Source organism: Equus caballus, chromosome 16 (genome assembly GCF_041296265.1).
Source record: "Equus caballus isolate H_3958 breed thoroughbred chromosome 16, TB-T2T, whole genome shotgun sequence".
Classification (NCBI taxonomy): domain Eukaryota; kingdom Metazoa; phylum Chordata; class Mammalia; order Perissodactyla; family Equidae; genus Equus; species Equus caballus.
Window position 1 is genome coordinate 13,476,909 of NC_091699.1, and position 24,670 is coordinate 13,501,578.

The following is a 24,670-nucleotide window of genomic DNA, read 5'->3' on the forward strand; positions in this document are numbered from 1 at the left end:
TCCAAGAAGCCCGACTCCTCGCTCAGCCATGATGCCCAACCTGCCACCCAGCCCGCCAGGGCAGCAACTCATGCTCTGGCGCCCGCTTCACGTGGCACATGTTTGGCGCGCACGCAGACGTGCACACTGCAAGGACACGATTTGTTTCGGGCCTGTCTCCCCAGTCGGCCTGTGGCCGTTAGGAGCAGAGGGCTGTCTGTTCCCTTCTGCATCTGCAGCACGACCTCAAACAAACGAGAGATGAAACACCACACCAGAAAAACAGGAATGTTCAAAAGAGAACACAGAAGAAATCACAACCACACTGAGATATTCTCAGCCATCTGATTAGCAAAAATCCAAAGGTGTGAGCACACACTGCTAGTGAGTCTGCAGAGAAACATGCACTCTTTCTTAAATTAACTACTTTATTTACTTTTTATTGAGATATAACTGACATATAACATTGTATTAGTTTCAGGTGTACAAATAATGAATGAATATTTGTGCGTGTTGCTAACTGATCGCCACAGTAAGTCTGGTTAACATCCAGCAACACACATTGTTACAGATTTCTTTTCTTGTGAGAGAACTTTTAAGTGCTCTTAGCAACTTTCAAGTACACAGTCCCGCATTACTGAGAAATGTGTTCTCTTATATCCGCTGGTGACACCGAAAAATGGCGGACCCTCGATGGAGGGGAGCTTGGCAACAGCTGCTAAAATTACATACTTCTCCATTGTCCAAGCACTGCTCCTTCTAGGAATGGACTCTGAAGATACCCCTCCACGAAAATATAGAATATAGGACAAAGCTGTGCACTGCAGTGTTATTTTTAAGAGCAAAAGCTCGGAAACAGCCCACGCTCCCATCAACAGGGGACTGCTTCAGTAAACTATGGTCTATCCATGCAACGGGCCACCAAAGATCGTTCCGTGCGGAGATGGAGAGCTCTCCAGGTTATTTTCTTTACTTTCCAAGCAAAGAGCAGGCACAGAACAAGACACAGAGCACACCACCTCTCAAGGAAGAGAGGGGCAGGCAGGGCATACGGACGTATCATCATTCTTGCTCATTTTTGTAAAATGTAACACTGAAAGGATAAACCAGAAACTAACCAAAATAGTTACTGACAAGGGATGGTGGGGAGAGAAGAGAGGGGAAAGGGATGGAAGTGAGACTTCTGAGTATACTTTTAACATAGGTCTAACTTTGGAACCATGTAAATAACTCACATATATAAAAAGTTAAATTAAATCAAAAAAGCAAACCCCGAAACTGAGAAGAAACGGAAACAGACAGATCTAGTGGTCTGAGAGAGGGACCGTTCCAGTGCTGTAGGGGCCAAGCCTGAGTCAGTCCTGTCCTCAGACTAAATGACCCCTCAACCTCTCACGAGTCCCAGGGTCTCTCAGAGCAAGAGTTGCAGAGAGCTGCACGCTGACTGCTGGTGGCAGCTGCTGGGGTGGGCTCTGCGGAGCAGCCCTCAGCAGTAAAGGGCACCAGGATCAATCAGCAGGGTCCGCTGTGGGCGCCGTGAGAGTGCACGCAGGGGCTGTGCCTGCATCCAAGTCCACAGGGCAGGGCCCACGTCTGACTCAAAGCGGCAGGGCGCCAGGCACATGGCAGTCACTGACCACGTGTCAGGTGACCCCTTGACAGGTCAACGCCCAGAATGCAGAGCACCTGACAGTTCCTTCCAGGTCCTGCTTTCCTAAGCCCTGCTTGCCCAGAATCCCGAAGCCGTGAGCACTCATGCCGCTCAGGGCAAAGCGCCCAGGCTCAGCCCCCTCTGCAGGAGAGGCTGGGACGTCCTGCCGGGAGGGCGTGAGCCTGGCTGAGCCGAGGCATCCCCGTGCCCAGCCAGTGCCGGCCTCCCGCCCTTTCCGTTTGGCCCAGCACGTGTGAGTCCTACTGCAGTATGCCAGCCTGTCAGGGGAACTGAGCTCTACCCTGACCCACTCGCCAGGGCTTCTGATCTTCCCTCGGCTCCCTCCATGCCCATGGAGCCTGGATCCTAATCCCCCAACTGCCAACAGCCTGAAGTCCTCGCAGGTCCAGACAGAGCCACTCAGCTGTCACCGCAGTCCTGGACCTGGAGCAGTGCCCCAGCCAGTGCCCCCTCAATCCGGAGACGGACTCTCACCTGAGCGACAGCTTTGAGGTGCACTCATCCTCAAGAATGGTAGGGGCCCAGGTGATGAGCCTCCAAGGCCTTGGGCTCAGGCTCTCTTGGCTGGGTACTTATGCTAAACCCTTAGCAGAGAAAGGGCATCACTTCTCAAATGAGAATTCTGTCTTTTTCACTATTTTTTTTTTCAGTGTGAACACTTTCCTGAATTTTCTCTTGGTCAACTCTCCAGGCATCCCTCCCTGCTCCACGTGCACAGGTGTGCACACACACGATCCCACGCACACAGGTGTGTGCACAAGCACGATCCCATGTGCACAGGTGTGTGCACAAGCATGATCCTATGTGCACAGGTGTCCACATGCACAATCCCATGTGCACAGATGCACACATGCACAATCCCATGTGCACACACACGCACACGATCCCACGTGCACAGGTGTGTGCACACACAATCCCAAGGGGCCGGGTGCCCCCGCTGACACCACCTGACTGCCCTGCCTCATGGCCGCGTTTGGAAACCGTCGAAGGGGCCCTGTTCCTGCACCTGACCGCTGCACACACTCCAGGCCCCCCAGCTCTTCCTGCCTGGACCGCCCTTCTTCAAGGCGGCTGCTGCGCGTCCCCCAGGCATCTGCTGGATGTCACCTCCTTGAGGGGCCTCCTCTGACCCATGCCTGAGGCAGAACCCCCAACCCTGCAGCCTCCTCTCCCAGCTCCCCTGCCCTCTGGGCCGTTCTCCACGCGCCGTCCCACAACGAGAGCGAGCCGCCGCTTGCCAGCCGTGTGACCTCATCAGGTCAGCCCCTGTAGGGCTCAGAGTCCACAGCCTGTAAAGTGGGTGTAACAGGAAACCCTGCCTCATGGGTCACTGTGGAGAGTCGAGGGGGCGCGATGGGGCCTGAGCAGGGTCCAGCACAGGCTCACAAATGGCCCTGGCTATGGCCAATGTCACTATCACTACCTGCCACCCTGATTACAGATGGGAAGCATGAGCCCCGGCAGAGCACAGTGACTTGTCCATACCTACCCAGCGGCTGGCCCAGCTCTGTGCTGACTGCCAGCACCCTGCTCTCACCCATTCCCAATGCCACAACACAAACCCTGCCACGGGCATAGAGGGCCCCCGTGAACCTGGCCAGGACTCCTTCACCACCAGCCCCAAGGGAAAGACTGTCGGAAGGCACCGCATGTCCCCTATTAACAGCGGAGAACTGAACTGCCACCTTCACGTCAGCTCCTCCCATTCGGGCATCAAAGTGTCACCGAGTCCTGTGCCAGGGCGGTCGGGTGACAATCAGTGCCACTAGCAGAGGATGCTCCTAAGTCGCAGAGGCGCCTCAGCGGGTGTCAGCAAGCAGACATTCGAACAGACGACGCCCGAGAGGAGAGGGCCACGTGCCTCGGGCGACCCCGTCTCCTCTCCGGGCCTCAGTTTCCTGGTTTGCAAAACAGGAGGGGGCTCTGATCCTCAGGAGGCCTTGGCGCTGGCAGCCTACCTTCTGGGGGATGGAACCCACGCACCTCTGCACGGGGACGCTCTAGAGTTAAGAGACAGAGGCGAGGGGCAGGCGGGCGGAGGGTGAGGCCCCACTGCACCGGGCTGGCCCCGGGGCTCCAGGGTCGACGATACAGCCTCTGCTGACATGGCCAGAATGAGTGAACCAGGTGGGTTGTCCGACCCAGGTAGGGGCTCCCAGAGAGGAGGTGGGGCAAGGCGGTCAAACTCCCACAGCCGAAAGAGGCTAGAGAGCAACTGGGGGTGTCGACTGTGGAGCGGAGTTAGGTAGCAGGCAAGCCGGACCCCCAGGGTCCAGGCAGACAGAGGAGATGACACGTAGGTTGGGGGCAGGGCCGGGCAGCGGCCACGGACGTGCAGAAGCCCCTCTTCTACAGAATGGGGGGTCCCTCTCGGGGGCAGCGCCCACGGACGTGCAGAGGCCCCTCTTCTATGGAATGGGGGGGCACCTCTCGGGCTTCCGGGATGCGTCTGCTCCCCTCCCCACCAACAGCTGTGGTCTCCAGTGTGGACCTGATTTCGTGGTTCTGCTGAGCTCTGCCGGCTGCCCACTGCTGGACAGCCTAGCCAGCTCCTAACCTGGCATTCAAGACCCTCCTGACCTGACCAGGGAACCGCCACAGCCTCAGCTCTCACCCCAAGGTCCACCACTCTACTTCTAGCCCCCCGAGCCAACCCTGCTGCCTCCGTGCCATCCTCCTGTTTCTGTGCTCACCGGACAGCCTCCTTGGGACTCTTCCTTCCACTATGCTCACTGCATTAGTCTGAGTGTGTGCCATCCCCTGGACCAGTCGCCTCCCAGGGCACAGAGTGTGGGATCTCTTCCTAATGCTGTCTCCCCAGCTGGGGCCCTGTACCAACAAAATGCCACAGATTGTCTGCAGAGTAAACTGATGGAAAGACCAGCAAACACAGGTTATAGCAACGACTGTTAGCTGCCTTTCCAGTTTCCATGCTCCCCTCTTCCCTCAAGAAAAACTTTATTTTACTAGGGTGGTAAACTGTCAGCTAAAATATTTCCCAGACTCTCTTGCGGCTGGCTGTGGCCAACGGATTAAGTTCTGGCCAATGAGATGTTGGTGGAAACTGCTCTTTTAAACTGCTGACATGGCTACTACAGGGAACTAACTCAGCTGAGAAGTAAGCTCTTTTCCCCTTCTGGCTATGTGGAATGTAGATATAATGGCTGGAGCTCCAGCAGCCATTTTAGACCCTGAGGCAACCTTGAAGACGAAAGCCATATTCTAGGATGATGAAGTGGAAAGACAGAAACCTAGGTCCCTGATGACTCTGGAGCTGCCATACTACCCCTGTGTGAGACCTCTCGTGTGAAAGAGAAATAAACTCTCTATTGGTTAAACCATTGTAATTTTGGGTTTTATTTCTTGCAAATAATCCTGATGTTAACTGATATGGAGGCAAAAGAAAGATAAAAGGAGAAGAAACCCATATCCTCTTTCTATAGTTTGACCAGAAGCCACCGTGACTGGGGACATGCCACCTTATCTTCACTCTTAATCCCACCTTGGGACAGTGAGCTCAATCGCTGGGCTCTGATGCTCCGGCCCAAACACCCAGATAATGAGGCCGTCTGGTCATCGGGGAAGCACCCAGGAAGGGCCCTGAGACCCTCCTCCCAGGGTCCCGGGGAAAAGCTCCCCTTCACAGAAGGCTGTGGCAGGGCTTCCTCAGACCGACTGCTGCCACCTTAAGGATCTCAGGCCCACCTCGGCGCCCACCCTCTCACCTCCTCCTGGCCTAAGTTCAAACAGCTACCCTCCCCATCACCCTTCACCCCACCCCGCCGTGTGCACGGCGGGAATGTGCAAAACACAGCGCTTACTTCGTCCATTTACTGTGTGTCTCCACCTCTGTCTCTGCTGGAACGTCAGCTCACGAGGACAAGGATTTCTGGGTAGTTTTGCACCATTGTGTTCCTAAGGTTTAGAGAGGGACTGGCACAGAGTGTGTATTCATATATATTTTGGTCTGGGGGCTCCTGGCTGGGTTAACCCTGGACATGTTTTCCCATTCATTCATTCTAAATAAAACAACCCTTTTCAAAAAATTAAAAATGCAACTCCCACACGATCCAGCAATTCCACTTCTGGGTATTTATCCAAAGGAAATGAAAACACTAACTCGAAAAGATACATGCACCCCGTGTTCACTGCAGCGTCATTTACAGCAGCCAAGATACGGAAGCAACCTAAGTGTCCATCAACAGATGACTGGGTACAGAAAATGTGCTATATACACACACACATAGATATACAATGGAGTATCACTCAGCCATAAAAAATAAGGCATCCTGCCATTTGCAACAACATGGATGGACCTTGAGAGCATTATGCCAAGTGAAACGTCACACAGACAAAGACAAATACTGTATGATCTCACTTATAGGAAGAATCTAAAAAAAAAAAAAAGGAGCTCATAGATACAGAGCACAGATTGGTGGTTGTCAGAGGTGGGGGTGGGGCGGGCAAAAGTGGTAAAAAGAGTCCAAAGGTACAAACTTCTAGTTATAGAATAAATAAGTCCTGGGGATGTAATGTACATCATGGTAACTATATTAATAATACTGTATTGCATATTTGACAGTTGCTAAGAGAGTAGATCTTAAAAGTTCTCATCACAAGGAAAAAACCTGTAACTGTGGTGACGGATGTTGACTAGACTTACCACAGTGATCATTTTGCACTATGTACAAACATCAACTCATTATGTTGCACACCTGGAACTAACATAATGTTGGTATGTCGATTACACCTCGACAGAAAAACCCAAACCCTTGGTTGGTGTCTGCTCTGCATCAGGCCCTACGCCCAGGGCTAGGGGTTCAGAGATGGAAGATCCCCATGTCACTGAGCTCGCCTCTGACGGGTGGGAGGGAGAAGCAAGCAGGCGGTGACAAACCAGGGCACCAGAGCTGTCCCAGAGGTCGATGCTGGCGTCCAGGATTCGCAAACCCCGCCTGGCCCACCGCCCCCAGGAAGCCCTCCCACCCTCCTGAGCAAGGAGCCTACTCAGGTCTCCAGGCCTCCCGGGAGAGGCAGGGTTCAAGAGAGCCAGGAACAAGTGTGCTCACCCTGCTGTGCCCGGCAGGGGTGTGGCCACCCTCTGAGGAAGGGCCGCTCTTTTTCATTCCCATTTGGTAACTAACCCCTACTGCGCACGCACTACCTCCCAGGCCCTGCGCTCAGCCCACTGCACTCATCAGCTCAGCTAATCCTCCCCACAACCCTCTGATTTAGGTGCCGTATTAGCCCCCCTTTACAGGCAGGGAAACTGAGGCCAGGAGAAATTAAATTAGCCCAGCCCTGAGAGTGGGTGTCAGACCTGGATTCAAGCTCGGGAGTCAGTGTCAAGGCTGAAGCAGCGGCTCTGAGCCGTGAATGTGAGTGCCCCCTCGCCACCCACAGACGGGCACGGGCGCTCAGACACCCGAGGGTTACCTGACGTCAGGCGCAGCAGACCCAGACCTGACCCAGGGCTGTCGTCCCCACGCCAGGTTCTGCGGAGACCCTGCAGGGTAACTCTGGAGCAGACCAGAAGCCCCTTCTGTCCTGACCCCGTGGAGAGTGCCATGCACGTGCACGCCCACCGTCAGGGAAGCCCCACTCCTTCTACACGCTCCCTGATTTCAGCTCTGAAAGCACGGGGAGAGAGCTGTTCCAAAAGCTATTTTGAACAATCAAGGTTTTAACAAAATCTGTGGGAGCAAATGAATAATGGCATCAGGAAAGGGGCGGGAGGGCCCAGGGCCGGCTCACCTTGAGGGGCAGGTAGGCAGCGATGGTGATGCGGGCGCTCAGGTGGATGTGGCCGCGCGTGTAGCTCACAAGCAGCGTGGTGTACCCCTGGGCCTCAGCTCGCACTCGGACCCCGCTGCAGTGCTCGGAGCCCGGCTGCAGCCGCCCTGCAGGAAGAGGAAAACCGGACCATCAGCATGAACCTGACTTTGCCGGGAACGACGAGACAAGCCGACAGCCCCTCTCACCCTGGGCTTGATACCTAATTTTTTCAACTTAAAAATTTTGAGTGTAATTCCCATAAAAAGTACACTTATCATAAGCATACAACTCACAACGATTTTTTTTTCCCCACAAACTGAACACACTCTGTATCCAGGACCATGTCAAAAAACAGATGACGTGCACACCCCGGAATCTCCCGTGGATCCTTCCATCTTTAGCCCCCCAAAGGAAAACCTGTCAGCAGCCTTCTTTTTTTTTTTTTGAGGAAGATTAGCCCTGAGCTAACATCGGCCAATCCTCCTCTTTTTGCTGAGGAAGACTGGCCCTGAGCTAAGATCCGTGCCCATCTTCCTCTACTTTATATGTGGGACGCCTACCATAGCATGGCATGCCAAGCAGTGCATAGGTCCACACCTGGGATCCAAACCGGTGAACCCCAGGCTGCCGAAGCAGAACGTGTGCACTTAACCACTGCGCCACCGGGCCGGCGGTCAGCGGCCTTTTAACGGCACAGCTCGACTCTGCTTGCTTCTGTATTTCATAGAAAGGTCGTCGCTCAGCATAAACTCCGTGGTGTCTGCCCTCTTCAACTCAATCCTGGTGGTGAGATCCCTCCTTATTTTTTGCACCTTGTAGATCTTTCATCTGAACTTGCGTATCTATTTTGCTGTGTGCATAGAGACCAACTGAATTCTTCACTGACCACGAGCATCTGGCCGCTTCCAGCGTGGAGCTCTGACTCCCATGCTGCCAGGAGCCTGTGCACCCCCTCAGGAGACACAGTCGGCCATCCTGTGGGTGGATCCCTGGAGAGCATGCCTACCTCCCATCATTATTGCCAAATATCTTTTCCAAATGGGTGTCTCAGGTTAGACGGCTACCAGTGGCCATGCCGCAACCCGCCAATAGCTGGTACTTTCCACCTTTTTAAAAAAAGCCATTCTAGTGGGAGCATGGTGGAATTTTATTGTTTTCTTTCCAAACATTTAGAAAAAATATACTATGAAACCCTGTGGGCTGGCTCCGTGGCCGAGTGGTTAAGTTTGTGCGCTCTGCTGCGGCAGCCCAGGGTTCGGATCCTGGGCGCAGACATGGCACCTCTCGTCAGCCCACGTTGAGACGGCGTCCCACATCCCACAACTAGAAGGACATGCAACTAAGATATACAACTGTGTACAGGGGGGTTTGGGGAGATAAAGCAGAAAAAAAAAAAAAAAGATTGGCAACAGTTGTTAGCCCAGGTGCCAATCCTTAAAAAAAAAAAAAAACCCCGTATTCCCGTCCCCAAGATTCTATAAGTAACATTTTGCTCTATTTCTCCTGCTGTGTGATCTATCCAGCCCCCACTCATCCATCCATCCATCCATCCATCTTTTTTATGCATTTAAAAGTAAGTTGCAGGCATCAGTACACTTCATTTTCAGTGTTTTAGCTTATGCATAATTATCTACAGTTCAACATTTCTTTATGGTCCTTTTTTCCTCAAGGTCAAACTTACACACACTGAAAGGCACAGATCTTGAGTGCACCCGCCTCGAGGTCCAGCAAATGCATCTGCCTGTGAAACCCAAACGCCACCAAGAGACAGAACCACCCGCCACGCACAGCGCCCCCTGCTCCGTCACAGGCAGGCCCCCCAACCAGGGCAATCACTGGGCATCTGACATTTTCCACCATAGTGTAGTTTTTAAAAAAAACAATAGTTCTATTGAAATATAACTCACGTACCACAGAACCACCCATTTAAAGTGTACACACAAGTCAGTGGTTTTTAACATATTCTTGGAGTTGTGCAACTACCACCACTAACTTTAGAACATTTCACCCCCCAGAAAGAAACCCTGTGTGCAGGACAGTCGCCCCCGTCCCCTCCCCCAGTCCCCAGCAGCCCCCACGCCATTCTGTCTCAGCGCAGACCAGTCTCCCGCACATCAAGGAGGTGCCCTCCCTTGAGTCTGGCTTGTCTCAGCGGTAGGTCTCTGAAATTTGTCTCTGCGGCTGCGTGGTCAGCAGTTGGCACCCTGTGATTGCTGAGCAGGGCTCCACGCGAGGAGGGCCCACAGTTGCTTTGTCTTCTCTCCAGCTGGTGGCATCTGGGTCGGTTCCAGTTCGGGGTGATCAGGAACAGGGCCACTGTGCACACCCGTGGACAATCTTCTTGACTCTCAGGACACCTTTGCTTTGACTGAGGCCACATTCCAGTGTGCTGTTTCCCCGTGGCCTCCAGGAAGGTGGGTCACAGCAGCCGCAGGCGAGCCTGGGAGCCCCCGAGAACCGCAGCTCGGCCAAATGGGCCTGCTGTGCCCACAAGGACACAGGCAGAAGAAAGAGGGACCTGAGAGGTCTGAGGGTGACCTGCTGGCTTCCTGTTGGGGACAAGAGTCAGGGCAAACACTTCTGCACGTAGCCCTGAGTCATGAGGCAGGGCGCCAGGCCCTCTGTCCAGGGGGAAGATGCTCAGCGAGTGGCACCCAAGGGGCACACCCTGGCTCTGACGGCGCTGCAGAGAAGCTCCTGAAGCACGAGGCTACCCCCGCCCCCGCCTGCCTGGTGTGAAGTCCCAGCGCCCCCGCCTGCCAGACTCTCCCCACCACCACCCGCCTGGTGGGAGGCCCGCCTGCGCTGACCTGGGCCAGGCCACAGCCTCACGTGCCTCCGGGCTCCGACGCTCCTCCTGCCCCCAGGAACGCTCTTCCCTGCCTTCGCCCAGGCTCACCCTCCATGTCTCAGCTCTCACGGCCTCTGTGCAGCCTCCCCAGACACCCCGACTGGCTTGGACACCGACCTCTGTACACTTCTGGGGAATGTGTTTGGGCCTTCACGTTGAGGACACGCCCAGGAGGGTCCGGGACTCAGGGCGCCCGTGCTCACCCGCTGGGGCACACTGTCCCATGCCCGGAACCGCCTGCTGACCCATCTGTCTCGCTGGGCCGTGGGGACCATGAAGGCGAGGCCATGGCTCGTGCTCACCAGGGACCACGGAGCACACACTTAGTAGGTGCTCAGTGAACAGGCTGCTGGAAACCAGAGAGAGGGCCAGGTTGAGCAAGAGCTGACGGGGGTCCTCCTCCGGGCAGGGGCCTGGCCATGGCAATGCTCACAGCCGAGGGGCTTTCCAGGGGCTTCCACGGTGAGGACGAGGCAGAAACAGGAGCCCAGCAGCCAGTCCAGCAGGAAGAGGCTGGAGCCCCACTGCCCAGAGGGTGCTGGTGCCAGGCCTGGGGCCACAGCTGCCCAGGGAAACGGGGCAGCCCTTCCCAAGAACCAGGACTGAGTCCCAGCCGTGTGCCCGCAACTGGGGCAAGCTCAGGGACAGACACTTGGGGGAGAGGGAGGACCCGCCAGCCTAACGTGGCATCGCTTCTGCCCCACGCGTATGCTCACGAGCCTGCCGTGTCCCACCCCAGGCAGGCGGCACACGTTCTGCTGACCCCGCCTGGTCTCGCGTCCAGGGATTCCCGCGAGATGGTGTCTCTCCCCTGACCAGGCTCCAGGCTATAAGGCACAGATTTTTCATACAGCCTGAGCCCTGCACACGAGCCTCCACAAAGCCACATATGCTTTACACCGGGGGTCACTTTAGGAGCTTGCTAAGGGAAATTTTGACGCCATGAGATTTCTGTCTTGGCTGCTTTTTCAGAACCAAACTCCTTGACAAATGCCCCTGCACTGGGCATTCATTGTGAATGAGGGTCATTCATTTGTAAGCCTCACAGCAGGCGAGCGGCTGGGATCCCCATTTCATATATAGAGAATCCAAGGCTCAGAAAGGTTGGGCAACCTGCCGACATCACACAGCCAATACACGAGCAAGTGGCACTCAGACCCAGGACCTTGGAATTCCACATCTGTCCTTTATTCCCTGGACCTCCTGGATGCTGGCCAGTGCAGGGCTGCAGACTCCCCTCCAGGACACATGTGAGGGGCGGTGCAGGGGGCCAGCTCCCCTCCTGCCACCAGCAGGCCTCTCTCTCGCGTTGATGTTTTCCTCCATCCTGAATGGTTGCCTCGCTAAGACACAAGATCTCAAAAGCTTGGTTTCTCTGGGACAGACGGTCAGAGAGGACACAGAATCATGCTCCAAGGACGGACGGGGATGCGGTGGGCTCGTGACATTTCAGAGACCCACCTCCCTCCTCTGCGCGGCTCACGTTCAGACAGCTCCATGAGTAACACAAATGCAGTGATCCTACAAACACCTCTGCCAACGAGGCTTCCTGAACCCACCAGGATCACGTCATCACTCTACTCAAAAACCATCGCTGGCTCCCCACTGCCTGGACGCGGATGTCCAAGCCCTCCAGCCCTCCATGACTCAGGCTTAGACAGGTTCTCCCATTCCAGGTCCACCGTGTGTGCCCACACCCCCCAGCACGCCCCCTCCGGCCCCAGTCCAGGAGCCCCTGCCTGCTGAATGCCCTTCCCTGTACTTCTAACCCTGGCCCAAACCTGACTCCTCCCTCAGTGCTCACCAGTCCTCAGCTTCTTCATCTGCAAATCGAAGAGGAGTCCCCGTGCTGCCCTGGGCCGACTCCACTGGGAGGCCCATTTCTTGGGGGACTAAGGCCCCAGGGTCAGGGTCAGACACACCCAAATCTGTATGCCATCCCACCCTGTGCCCTCATGTGACCCTGGGCAGCTACGCAGCCTCAGTCTCTTCAGCTGACATGTGGCCCAACCACAGATCTTCCTCCCACGGTGGTGTGACGCCCAGTGAGGTCACACATGCAGAGAACTGACCCTGCACGTGGCAGGGGTGACACTCAATAACCTAACTACCACCATCACCACTGAACCCGCAGGGATGCTGATGGGAAAAGATCAATGCGTGTGTCTCTGGTGGCTCAGGATGGGGGGGCCTTGCATGTCCCAAAGGTGTTATGATTCTGTCACTGCCAAACCCCCATCCATGGTGGATTCTGAGCACTCATTGGATTCAGGCATGGCAATGCGCACCATGACATGTAGTCTATTTGAGACGACACCCATTTTAGAGACGTGCAAACTGAGGCTCAGGGAGCCAAGTTATTTGCCAAAGGTCACGCAGAAGGCAAGATCCAGACCAGACCACTGCAGATGGTGGACAAGGGGACCAATGCTATTCCTCTTGCTGTGACCTCCGCTGCCCCCCACCCTCCATCTAGGAATCTGGGACGGCCCCATCGAGAACTTGGCAGTCTGGCCCTGGGGCCGGTGACTGGCGCTCGCTCATCAGGGCTGGTTTACCTGGGAGTGGCTGGAACACGCCCTGGTTCTCCACCTCGACCGCCAAGTCGAAGTGGGAGCAGTCGCTCAGGGTGACCACCTCGCTGGCCCCACCGGGCATGAGGCCGTTGATCCTCAGGGGCAGCTCCAGGGCCTGGCCCACCCGTGCCTCCACCTGGCACGGGGCGAACTCCATGCTGCTGGGCTCGATCACGTACACCTGGAGGACAGGGCAGGGACTGGGTCCTCAGCCTCTGTGGGAGGAGAAGCACCTGCTGCTGAGATTTACTAAGAGCTGCTGCATGCTGGGCACTGAGGACACATTGCGAGAAGGCTGAGCTTGGGGGACATGACAGTGTGTGCTGGGACTGGGGTAACGATCAGGGACAGAGCTAAGCCTCTGAGCAGGTGACATGGGAACTCAGACCTGAGAGCCATGTCAAAGGCAGCCACACAAAGGTCTGAGGGAAAAACATTCTGGGAAGAAGAGACAGTCGGTGCAAAGGTCCTGAGCCATGTACCAGCTCAGCATACGGAGAACTATGGAGCAAGCCAGTGTACGGGGCAAGAGAGAGGCGTCGTCAACAACAGCTAATACTTACAGGAAACAAAGCTTGCCGCACTCCAGGTTCCGCTCTAAGAATATCTCTAACTCACTCGGTCCTCTCAGCCTCCTTGTTCAGAAGGCTCTGTTACCAACCTCATCACCCGATGGAGAAGCTGGCACGGGAGGTTAAGGAACTCGCCTGAGCTGGGGACGGGAGCGTCTGGACCAGGCAGTGCGGCCGGAAGCCAGGCTCTGACCACCACACCCCCTGCCCCCTCAAGGGACTGTCCCCAGGCTTTTGGCTGAGCAGGCGGGTGCAAGGCAGCATATTCACTGCGATGAAGAAGCTTGGGGGGAGGGGTCGGTGGTCACGGTTTATCTGAATATTTGACAATTATGCAGTGGCTAAAGGGTGGGTCATAAGCCTCTTTATATGAGCATAGGTCATCCTTAGCTAGAGGTGTGTGTCCACGTGGGTCGCAATAGAAGGCTAACTGTCCATCAAGGGCCAAATGCTGTGACAGAAGGTCGGGATTGGACACACTACGAATGGAGCTTCCATTTCTGCCCTAAACGAAGTAATAAAAGGGCGAGGTCGGGGTCAGGTGTCAGGAAGGAGGTGGGGTCAGGAGGCCGCCAGGTGGGGCTGGCAGAGGCTCAGGGGCGGGTGACAACTCCCACCTGCGGCCTTGGCTGAATGAGCTGGTCCCGCATCACTGAGGGGCAGAAGTCAGACGCAGGTCCCAGGGGCAGGGAAAGCCTGACTTCATATCTGAACAGGAGTTGGGGGAAAGGAGTGGGCGTCTCTTGGGGTCTGGGGGCTCCCCTTTCACTGTGAGCTTATAGCCTGGTCCTCAGCAGCCCCATCCTCCACCTGGGGCGGGATGTCATGTCCACCTCCTGATATGGGCGTGAGCTGTTCAAGGGCAGGGCTGGGGCCAGACCCCCACCCCTTGCCCACCGACACCAAGCTCAAGACAAGGACTCAAGGGTATTTCTGAATGAAGCCCGAGGCTGGTTCAGAGGGGCAGCGGGAGGCCACCAGCCACCTCCCCTGGGCTGTCCTGGACCTTGAGATCTTACCTTCATCTCCCCGAAATGCAGCGGGTTCTGCACGTCATGCGCCTGGATCACACTGAGTCCAATGTCGCTGCCCGTGGTCATCACACCCCTCACAGTGACTGTGGCAACCACGTGGCTTGACGAAGACCAGCTGAAGTTCCCACTCCCACCGTGGGCCTGGGGGGAAGCATCATCGGTCAGCCCCCTGCCCCATCCCTCTCTGGGTTTCACACACCCTCACACTCACACCCTCACACTCACACCCTTACACACACACACGTGGTCAGCACCCCCACTGCATGGAAAAACGTGGCGTCAGCCAAGGTCTGGCAGGAGGCTGCCTCTGCCCCTTGCTCTCTCCACCCTGTCTTGTTTCTGGTCCTCATATTCTGGGGACCTTGTGGCTGACACACACATGGACACACATGCCCAGCACCTGGGGCACCTCCCAGAGCTCAGGCCGGAGGGAAAGGTCCTCCCACGGAGCTGGGTGCAGGATGCTGCTTCCCTGAGCAGACACACCTCCCTCCCGGCACACGCCCACCTGAGCCTAGTCATCTGCTGTGACACAACCGACGTCCAGCGGCTCCCCAGGCAGGGGCCACCCCTAGAACCCGAGAGGGGCAGGGAGGGTGACACGCCTGAGTGATGGGGCAGTGGGTCCAGTGCATATGGGACACCTGTCCTCAGTGCCAGGGAGACAGCAGGGACCAATGGGGGCTGTGCTGGCCACAAGGGCTGGAGCCCCGACGGGAGTCAGTCCCTGCCCCCTAATGCCAGGCGGGCAAGTGACAGGGCTGGAGACGTTGTCCCTTGAATTTCAAATTTTTCTCTAAGGATATTTACACTGCTTTCGGAAAAAAATATTTGTTAAAAAAGAAAATGCATGTGGAAGTTAAAGGCCCGTTCCAGGTTTTTTTGTTGTGCTTTCTTTTCTGTTTTTCAGGTTTTTTTCTGATTACCAAAATACATTGCTATGATAGAAACCTCAGAAAATACAGAAAGCACAGACTCTGATTTTAAATTCTCTCCGACCGATGGAAGGTGATATGAAAAGGAAGAGAATGGACCAAACCCCCAATCCCACGGAAACACCCCAAGGAATGCCCCGGACATGGGGTCCCCTCATTACCTTTATTGTGTACTGATAGGCACCCGTCTTTGGTTGCCACGGAAACGTCAAGATGCTGGGATAGAGGGTGATTGGGACGTGAATTTCCACCTCCTGCTGGTTCCACACAGGCACCTGTAATGTGTGGACCCCTCCATCCTACAAGGGGGTGAGGGCACCACACGTCACTGTGACAGTCTGGTCTTCAGCCCAGTTCTTCCAGCAAGCAGACCCCCGCCCTCCCTGGGGATCAGGTGACAAAGGTAGATTTTGTGACTGTGGGGGAGTAGGAAGGAGGATGCCCTGCAGCCTTCTCTGTCTCCATGGAGACGGCTTTCGTGGCTCTGCCACAGCCACTCAAGTGAACACTGCTAGACTTCATCCTCACGGCACCCCTGACAGGATGGACATGGTCGCCCCCGCTTTACAGATAGGGAAACTGAGGCATGGAGCTCTAAACCAACTTGCCCAAAGCCCCCAGAGCTGAAGTGGCGACTTTGGCAGGAATCGCTGCCAGACCCACAGGCCATTTCTTTCCGCCACGTCCTGCTGCCTCTCACGGGTCTGGGAGAGGTTGTGAGCAGGCTAACAAGATGAGAACATATATGCCAATTTTCCATCAGTGAAAATGGCTCCCACCTGAAACTGACTGGCCTTCTAAATACAGGGGGAAAATGAAAAGACTTTAATAGACCTGAGCAGCCGAAACAGCCAAAGGGATGCTCGTGGCTCCAGGTGGTGCCCAGCAGCACACACGGGCCCAGCCCCGTCCCCCAGCCAGGGTTCCCAGCTCCAGTCCCAAAAGGGGCAGGCTCACTTTTACAGGGGCCAGCAAAGGGCAGAGGAAGGGATCCCAGTTTGGGGACAGGGCACAAGGAAACCCAAAGTCCCTGTCCCCAGACACCCCTGGGAGCCCACAGAGGGAGGGACCTCCATGGTACCGTGAGAGCAGCACCGAGGCTGAGCCTGGGGCCCGACTCCCAGGGCTCATGTCCAGCTGCATCAACCTTTCTGCCCATGGGGGGCCCAGGGGATGGTGAGGGAGGTGCCAACTTACCTGGTCCACCACAGAGGTGAGGGCTGCCTGGATGGCCGTTTGGCCCCTCTTTAATGTCCTGACATGATGGTACGACCCATTCTGGGAAGAAGAGAGCACCTCAAAGAACTCAGGAGGAAGCACGGTTTCAATTCGGATGCTCTGGAAGGCAAGGCAGGACCAGTGAGGGAGGTGCTTCTCGACAGCTCAGGAAAGTCAGGAGGCGGGAAAGAGGCTGCGTGGTGGGAACAGCAGCCAGGCCAGGCCGAGGTGCCCCGGGAGGCTCAGGGGACCCCCCAGCCGGCAGATAGGCAGGCGCCTGCAGCTGAGCTAACCTCTCTTGCCTTGGAGCCCGCCCGGCCACCCGCTCTGCAGGCTCCTGTCGGACGGAGCTCCCCGTGTGGGGCTCAGGGAGCTCACGGCCTCCTGCCAGCTTCGGCAGGAGGCGCTCCCTGATCCTCTGCAGAGCAGGAAGAGAGGGAGTCCCAGAGCTCTGAACCCCCAGGCTAAGGAGAAGGGAGCAGGGTGGCAGCCGGCAGACACCACCTCAGCATCGTGGCCCTCTCGAACCTGCTGCCTGAGGCTTCCTCGCCCACCCTGCCCCAAAGGAAGTGGAGCCACGGTGAGCAGACTCATGGCTTACAGGGTCTTGAGACGCCCCAGGGATGCCATGACAGTGACTCCCGTGGACCCAGCAGCACTACCGGGAAGCACCCGAACTCAGCCTGCCTGGGGGGGTAGCTGTTGCTTCAAGTCTGCTCGTGAGGCAGCTGCTCCGGCAGGCACACCCCACCTCGCCACCCCACCAGGACCCAAGGCGAGCACTCACATCTGACAGGTAGACCTTGTTGCCAGACTTGTCAAGCACTTCGATGGTAATTTCATACAGGCGGCCAGTCTCGAGTACCCACCTGTCACCAGGGTGGACAGTGAACCCTACAAAATAAGCAGGTGGCAAAGCCTGACCATTCAGGACACAGAGGCATGCAGCTGAGGAAGAGGATGGGACCAGGCACCATCAGCACTGGCCCCACAACTGCTTCCCTGGAGGACCCACAGCTGCTCGCCTGGAGGACCCACAGCTGCTCCCCTGGAGGACCCACAGCTGCTCGCCTGGAGGACCCACAGCTGCTCCCCTGGAGGACCCACAGCTGCTCGCCTGGAGGACCCACAGCTGCTCGCCTGGAGGACCCACAGCTGCTCACGCGGAGGACCCACAGCTGCTCGCCTGGAGGACCCACAGCTGCTCCCCTGGAGGACCCACAGCTGCTCGCCTGGAGGACCCACAGCTGCTCCCCTGGAGGACCCACAGCTGCTCGCCTGGAGGACCCACAGCTGCTCGCCTGGAGGACCCACAGCTGCTCACGCGGAGGACCCACAGCTGCTCGCCTGGAGGACCCACAGCTGCTCCCCTGGAGGACCCACAGCTGCTGGCCTGGAGGACCCACAGCTGCTCGCCTGGAGGACCCACAGCTGCTGGCCTGGAGGACCCACAGCTGCTCGCCTGGAGGACCCACAGCTGCTCACGCGGAGGACCCACAGCTGCTCGCCTGGAGGACCCACAGCTGCTCACGTGGAGGACCCACAGCTGCTTCCCTGGAGGACCCACAACTGCTTCCCTGGAGGCCCCACAGCTGTTCACGTGGAGGACCCACAATGGCTCGCCTGGAGGACCCACAACTGCTCGCCTGCAGTCCTCCATGAAAAGGACCAGCTGGTAAGGACTGTGAGACCTGATGCCTGTAGAACCCAAGCTGCTGTCTCAGCTTCCCCAGGACCAAACCGAACATACCCTGCACTGACTGCTCACGGGCTCATTCTGACCTGACCCTGTTCACAGTAGGGCTACTCTGAATCCAGGCTACACTCTAAATCCACAGTAGGTCTACTCTGTATCCATGGTAAGTCTGCACTCTGATCCAAAGCATGTCTACAACCTAAATCCACAGCAGGTCCACTCTCTGAATCCGCAGCGACTCTGCACGCTGAAGCCCGGCCCTGAGCGCCCTCCCCGTGTGGGCGGCCTCTGCCCTCCCAGACCCCTCCCTTGGTTCCCACACACGATGCCACACCAGCTGCTCCCTCACCCCCAGGAGGCCGTGTGACTTCTCACCTCCACACCACTGCCCGAGCTGTTCCCTCTGCCAGCATGACCTTTCCGCAAGAGCAGCTTCTGAGAAAATGTCCGCCTCCAACATCATCTCCCAGAGCCTTTCTTCCGCACTCACTTTTATTAACTCTTTCCCACTGTCCCATCCCCGCCTGTTTTCCCTGGTCTCTCCCCACAAAACCCAGCACCAGGACCCTGTCTCCCTTCCTCTGGAGCTCCAGGGCCCAGCACAGGCCAGCGAGACGGAAGGTATCAGGGTAACACTTCTGAGTCAACCCAGCTCCTGAGATGCACAGGCCACCTGCCTGGGTCTCACGTAGAAGCCATGTCACGTAGTGGCAGACAAGGGGACCCTGGGGTCTCTGCACATCAGGCAGACGCTCTCCTGCCTGAACCTCCCAGCGAACTGGGAGGTGACTCAGCTCAGACCGAAGGCAGCGTTGCCTCGGGGACCTGGGGGACACTGTGTTCTGGACACCTCTCAAGGGTTGTCTATTGTGGCAGCTCCTGGGCCCTGGCTGTGCCCCTCCGGTCCTCCACGGATGCAGATTCCCCCCACCTCTCGGCCACACGCCTGCCCCAACCCCAACAAGACATTGACCACTCTGCCCCGTCCCATCTCTCTCTACAGAGCCCTCCCCACTCGGCCCCATCCCATCTCACCCCTACAGAGCCCTCCCTACTTGGCCCCATCCCATCTCTCCCTACAGAGCCCTCCCGACTTGGTCCCATCCCATCTCTCCCTACAGAGCCCTCCCGACTTGGTCCCATCCCATCTCTCCCTACAGAGCCCTCCCCACTCGGCCCCATCCCATCTCACCCCTACAGAGCCCTCCCCACTTGGCCCCATCCCATCTCTCTCTACAGAGCCCTCCCAACTCAGCCCCATCCCATCTCTCCCTACAGAGCCGGGCCCCTGCCTTCGTTCTGCCCTCTGCTTGTTTCTCTGCACCCACATGAGAGGACTGAGGGGCAGCCCTGCCAGGGGGTCAGCTGCTGGTGTCCCCAGGCCTCCCGCTGGCAGTGCTGGTTAGAGTAGAGCACTTTCGGGGCCGGCCCAGTGGCGCAGCAGTTAAGTGCACACGTTCTGCTTCGGCGGCCTGGGGTTCACTGGTTCGGATCCCAGGTGCGGACATGGCACTGCTTGACAAGCCATGCTGTGGCAGGTATCCCACATACAAAGTAGAGGAAGATGGGCACGGATGTTAGCTCAGGGCCAGTCTTCCTTAGCAAAAAGAGGAGGATTGGCAGCAGATGTTAGCTTAGGGCTAACCTTCCTCAAAAAAAAAACCAGAGTAGAGCACTTTCTGGGGAGCTGTTGCTTTTTTTCTCTAGCTCCTGTAAACACTGCTGAGCAGCACCCAGGCCCCGGGACGCCCGCACTCACCCAAGTACCCAGGTTCCACCACGTAGATGGTGCTGTTGGGCAGCCTGGACGCACCCTGCATGCGGATACCTGGGTTCTGAATTAAGGAACAAAACACACACAGCAAATAAGCCAGCTGGCAGGCTCCAGCTTGGCTCCGAAGGCTTGATCATTGTCACAATGTCACATGGAGAGAAGAGAGGTGACAACTCCCCCACCCAACGCCAAGGGGAGCAGAGACATTTCCAGGGTCAGAGGCCACACAGCACCTCGCACAGCAGCAGAGGGGTCCTCTGCCAGGGGCCCGGAGACCATGCAGCGCACACCAAAGAGTCTGGGACAGGGACCACATGTGAGTGTGAAAACAGCCCTGGGCAGGCCCCCTGGATGAGGCCGTGGGCACCAGAGAAGATTCTGCAAGAGCTCCGCGCCTGCCACCTCCCGCCTGGGAGCCTTGCCATGAGTCACCCACGGAGGTGAGCGAGTCCACGCAGTGCGCTGCTATTTTGGTTCTTTCTGCTTTTCAGACCTTGAGGGAAAACAGGGGTATTTTTAGCCTAGCCAAGCTTTCAGGGAGAAAAATGAATTGACTTTCAAAAAGCAGATCCCCTGTGCGCAGGACACGTGCACACATGCTGGCCGGGCAAAAGGATACTCTTGTGGCCGAGGACCAGGCTGCTCTGTCCCAGCTGCACTGCGGTGACCGTTGACGTGTCCTGGGCCAAGACAGCCACGGGCCGGCCCAGGTCTCCCTCGGGGCCCCGGACGTCGTTCTGAAGCTGCAGCTCGTACTGATCGGAAGGCATGGAGAGTTCTGGCCACCCAGAAACAAAAAAGAACAAAGCAGAGAGAGAGCAAGACAGGAAGCGTTAAGAGCCAGTGTGTCTACCCCACCCCGAGTCCCCAGACCCTGTGTCAGTACAGCTGTTGGGGTGTTTTTTCTCCTTAATTTTTTTTAAACACTTTAAATTTTAACATTGTTCCCCATGCCTGTGGACAAAGCTGACGCTCCCCATGGATTTTCAGAGGCAATCAGTTTTCTCGTGACTGCCATACGCTGTTTGTTTTTTTTAAAATTAACCACAGCCTCTGACTCAAATTGCCGACTGCTTGCAGAATACTAACATAAGACCCCTTTCTGTTCATCACTGAAGTGAGTGCTTTGCTTCTACACCGAGGGGTCCAGGGTGGACTCACGAGACCCATGCATCTTCTGGGGGTTTCCAAAAAGGCGCTGGTCAAGGGTCTCCTGCCAGGTTGTGGAAGCTGGGTCAATAATTTACAAAGAATTTTCTCTGTTGCTACCCTGACCATCCATCAGTGTTTCCCTGCTCTGTGTCACGCTCTAGACAAGAACCCACCTGCTCTGGGCCAGGATGAAAAGCAATTTCCCCGGAGATGACAGGTTCTATAAAACCCACGCCTCCATGTCCGTCTTGCACGCCCCGTAGGTAGAGACCACAGCACTTTTGGTATAAATAACTACTGTTGACTGAGAAATCACAATGTGACAGGACTGTACTGCCATTCGATGTGCACGTTCCCCCACTTTATCCCACAACAACCCCTGAAACAGGCAGTACTGATGCCCACATCTTGGAGATGGGGAACCGTGGAAATCAAGGTGAGAAGCTTGCTAGTAGCCCCTCACTGGTGAGCAGAGCTGGCAGAGCTGGGATTGAAACCAAAGACAGCACGACCACCGCTACCTGCCCCTCCGGAGCCTTAGAGCTCCTATCAGCTGACCCACTCAGAAGCCTGGGGGTGGCTGCGCCCAGCCCCCCACACGGGAGAGGGACGCGGATGCAGGGAACCGTAGACAGCTTCGCTGCCACCACTGGTCCCAGCTCAGGGCCTGCAAGGACGAGCACCTGGAGGAGTTTCCGCTAGAGCATCCTTCAGAATTCCCAGGAATTCTGAGGAGAACTCTGGACGGGAGGCGTTTTGCCTACTTCCTGTCCTGGGTATCCTTTGTGGGTTCCAAAACGTCCCCAAGAATTTGCCCTGGAGCAGAGGCTTCTCAAAGGGTGGTCCCTGGACCATAAGCATCACCTGGGGACTGCAAACACTTGACCCCACCCCAGACCTGCTGAATCCACACGTGGGGTCGGGCCCGCGCCCTGTGTGTGAACAGGCCCTCAGGTCATTCTGATGGACGTGGCATCGAGAATCCCTTAGGGCACGCACAGCCCACGTCCTTGTCTCCGCCTGCGGGACGCCCAGGGGAGCTGGGCTGTGGTTCCTGCAGATGACGTGCCCAGTGGCCAGCATACGGCAGGAGTGCATCGGGGACACGTCATAACAAATAACAAAAGGCCAATACTCAGTAAAGCAGTCTTACTCACGCTGCTTTACGGAGCACCAGCTCCCTGTCTCATTTAAAGTTCTCCAAAGGAATATGGCCCTTTTGAAAAATGAATATACTGACTCTCGAAGGATCTTGCACAACGCAGAGGTGAGCACATGGATAAAATCCTAAGACGAGGAAAATACGGAGCTGGTTTGATGGACTCCTTAAACACCTCTTAGAACGCAGAACTCACCACTTGTAAGAGGCACTGAATATGGATGGCTTTGCAGATGTTCAGGTCACTGTCTGCCCACAAACAGAGGAGGACTGCTCCCGGGGCCCCAGACCAGCCCTGCTACCACCTGCAGAGGGCAGATGGCTGTCCCCGAGGCTGCCCCTCTGTAGCCAGGAGGCCCACGTTCTTCTAAGAGACAGTCTCTGACCCCTCCTGACCCCGGCTGACCCTCCCAAGGTGCTTCCAATTGTCAGAGTCTCCCAACCCCTCACCCCATGTGGGCTCCAGGGTGACCAGGGAGCTCCTGGGGAGGTGCATCTGAGCCCAGGAGGACAGGGAGCTCACTCCTCTGACTCTGACTCCAGCCCCTACTCATGCAGCCCAGTGTGCACAGTCCTGAGCTCAAGGGTGTGCTGGGCTCCACATCCCTTCAATGCTTGAGGCTGGGATGCATGGCCCCAGCCCGACATCTGTCCATGCAGGTGGTTTTCCAAACCTCAGTGCATCTCATCTGAGTACCGTCCGCCTTTCCAATCACCGAAGTTCTTCTCACACACCGATTCCCTCGGCCAGCACGTCCTTCCCACATTTCCTTCTGTCTAATAATTTGGTTACTGTGCCTGTCATGGCTATAAGCAATCCAAATACCAACAGGGCTGAGGACAGAGGAGAGAGACTCATGGTCCCAGTAGAAACCCCAGCCTATGGACAACACAGACACCCCCGCTGCCGGCTCCGAGAGCTGCTGCCCCCCGCCTGCCTCCTTGCAGAGATGTCGCAGGGTCATCACTGGATCGCCTGCTTGCCTCCTCTGGGCCATGCGCCCCAGGCAGGCAGGGGCCTGGGCAGCCCCGCTGACCTCTGCACCCACACCCCAGCAGAGTGCTGGCACAGAGCTGGGGCTCCATAAGTGGGCTGGCAAGAAAGCGAGCTGCACACCAAGGAAGGCAGGCAGACGCAAGGGAAAGAAACACACGGAAGGAAAGAGGAAAATTTACCTGTTTCTAAAATTTACATTTTAGAAAAACCAAAAGAAAAGAAAATGTAAAGAACTACTTTGGGGTTATAATGATCTGCCTGCCAACAAGTCCCCGTAACTGTCCTCTACCCCTCATTCTCTGAGCCTTTGCAGGAAGCTGGGCAAGGCAGGGATGTGCTGACATTCATGTCCCTGAAATGACATCATTCCTCTGACTTTCCTGTCTAGTAAACCTGGTAAAAATGACAATGACATGAATTATATCTCAATTTAAAAAAAACCAATCCATTTAAAAATATTGGACAGTGATTTTGCATTGTGCGTCTTGTTTGTCGAGAACCTTCGCTGGCTCATCCCTGTCAGTCCTCCCGGAGCATCCATCCAGCAGCCACTCCAGCGCCATGGCAACAAGGACCATCAATCACACAGGTGTGCTTATTTTTGGAAGAATTTCCCATCTCACGGAGAAAGGGAGGTGACTTGCCTATTTCCTGTCTGGGGGCATCTTTCATGTGCTCCAATTCTTTGACCTCCATGGCAGGTCAATGACCAAACCCACGAGTTTTCCTGGGTACCTTGGGATGTGTTGTTCCTCCGGGCCATGACATCTGAACTAATTTAGGGTGAGCTCCTAAGACTCTTCATTAAACCACTGCCCGCCCACCCCCCATAACCACACTGGCTCTGCCCTCCCCACTGGGACACAGCTCTCAGCCCTCATCCGCCTCAAGCAAAGGGACCACCCCCGGCTGCCTGGGAGCATGGGAAAGCCCTGTCTGTCATGCTCAGCAGCTGCTCTTATTTTCCCTGGGGGACAGGACCACTTGATCCTGCAGGAGTGATTCAGGCCAAGGAGCCCAATGGCTCTGTGAGCCTCAGGTATTCTGTACCTCGGTTTCCTCATCTGTAAAACGGGGTGTTAACGAGTCATTGGGTTATAATGCAAAAACAATCACGCTTAGAAAATGCTCCGTCATGGTCAGATGTTGTCAGTAACGACTGGGCTTCCCTTACTGTCTTCTTTTGGGTCGCAATGCCACTTCTCGTCAGCGTTCAGGTCTAAGTTTTATTTCTGAGAAACCTCTGGCCTTTCCATACGGCCCCCGCAGCACTCCTTCTT

At 56.2% G+C, this 24,670-nt stretch overlaps 1 protein-coding gene across 2 annotated transcripts in view; it reads right to left on the reverse strand.

Annotated features, from left to right (window-relative positions):
• NUP210 (nucleoporin 210) overlaps positions 1–24,670 on the reverse strand; it is a 110,388-nt gene that overhangs the window by 52,339 nt on the left and 33,379 nt on the right. For both annotated transcript variants that reach the window (XM_023619888.2, XM_070238415.1), the window contains 8 exons: positions 20,702–20,860; positions 20,068–20,136; positions 17,400–17,506; positions 16,592–16,732; positions 15,556–15,693; positions 14,445–14,600; positions 12,836–13,034; positions 7,406–7,551 (listed from right to left, as the gene is read on the reverse strand). In XM_023619888.2, coding sequence (XP_023475656.2) covers positions 7,406–7,551; positions 12,836–13,034; positions 14,445–14,600; positions 15,556–15,693; positions 16,592–16,732; positions 17,400–17,506; positions 20,068–20,136; positions 20,702–20,860 — 1,115 coding nt within the window. The remainder of the gene's footprint in view (positions 1–7,405; positions 7,552–12,835; positions 13,035–14,444; positions 14,601–15,555; positions 15,694–16,591; positions 16,733–17,399; positions 17,507–20,067; positions 20,137–20,701; positions 20,861–24,670) is intronic.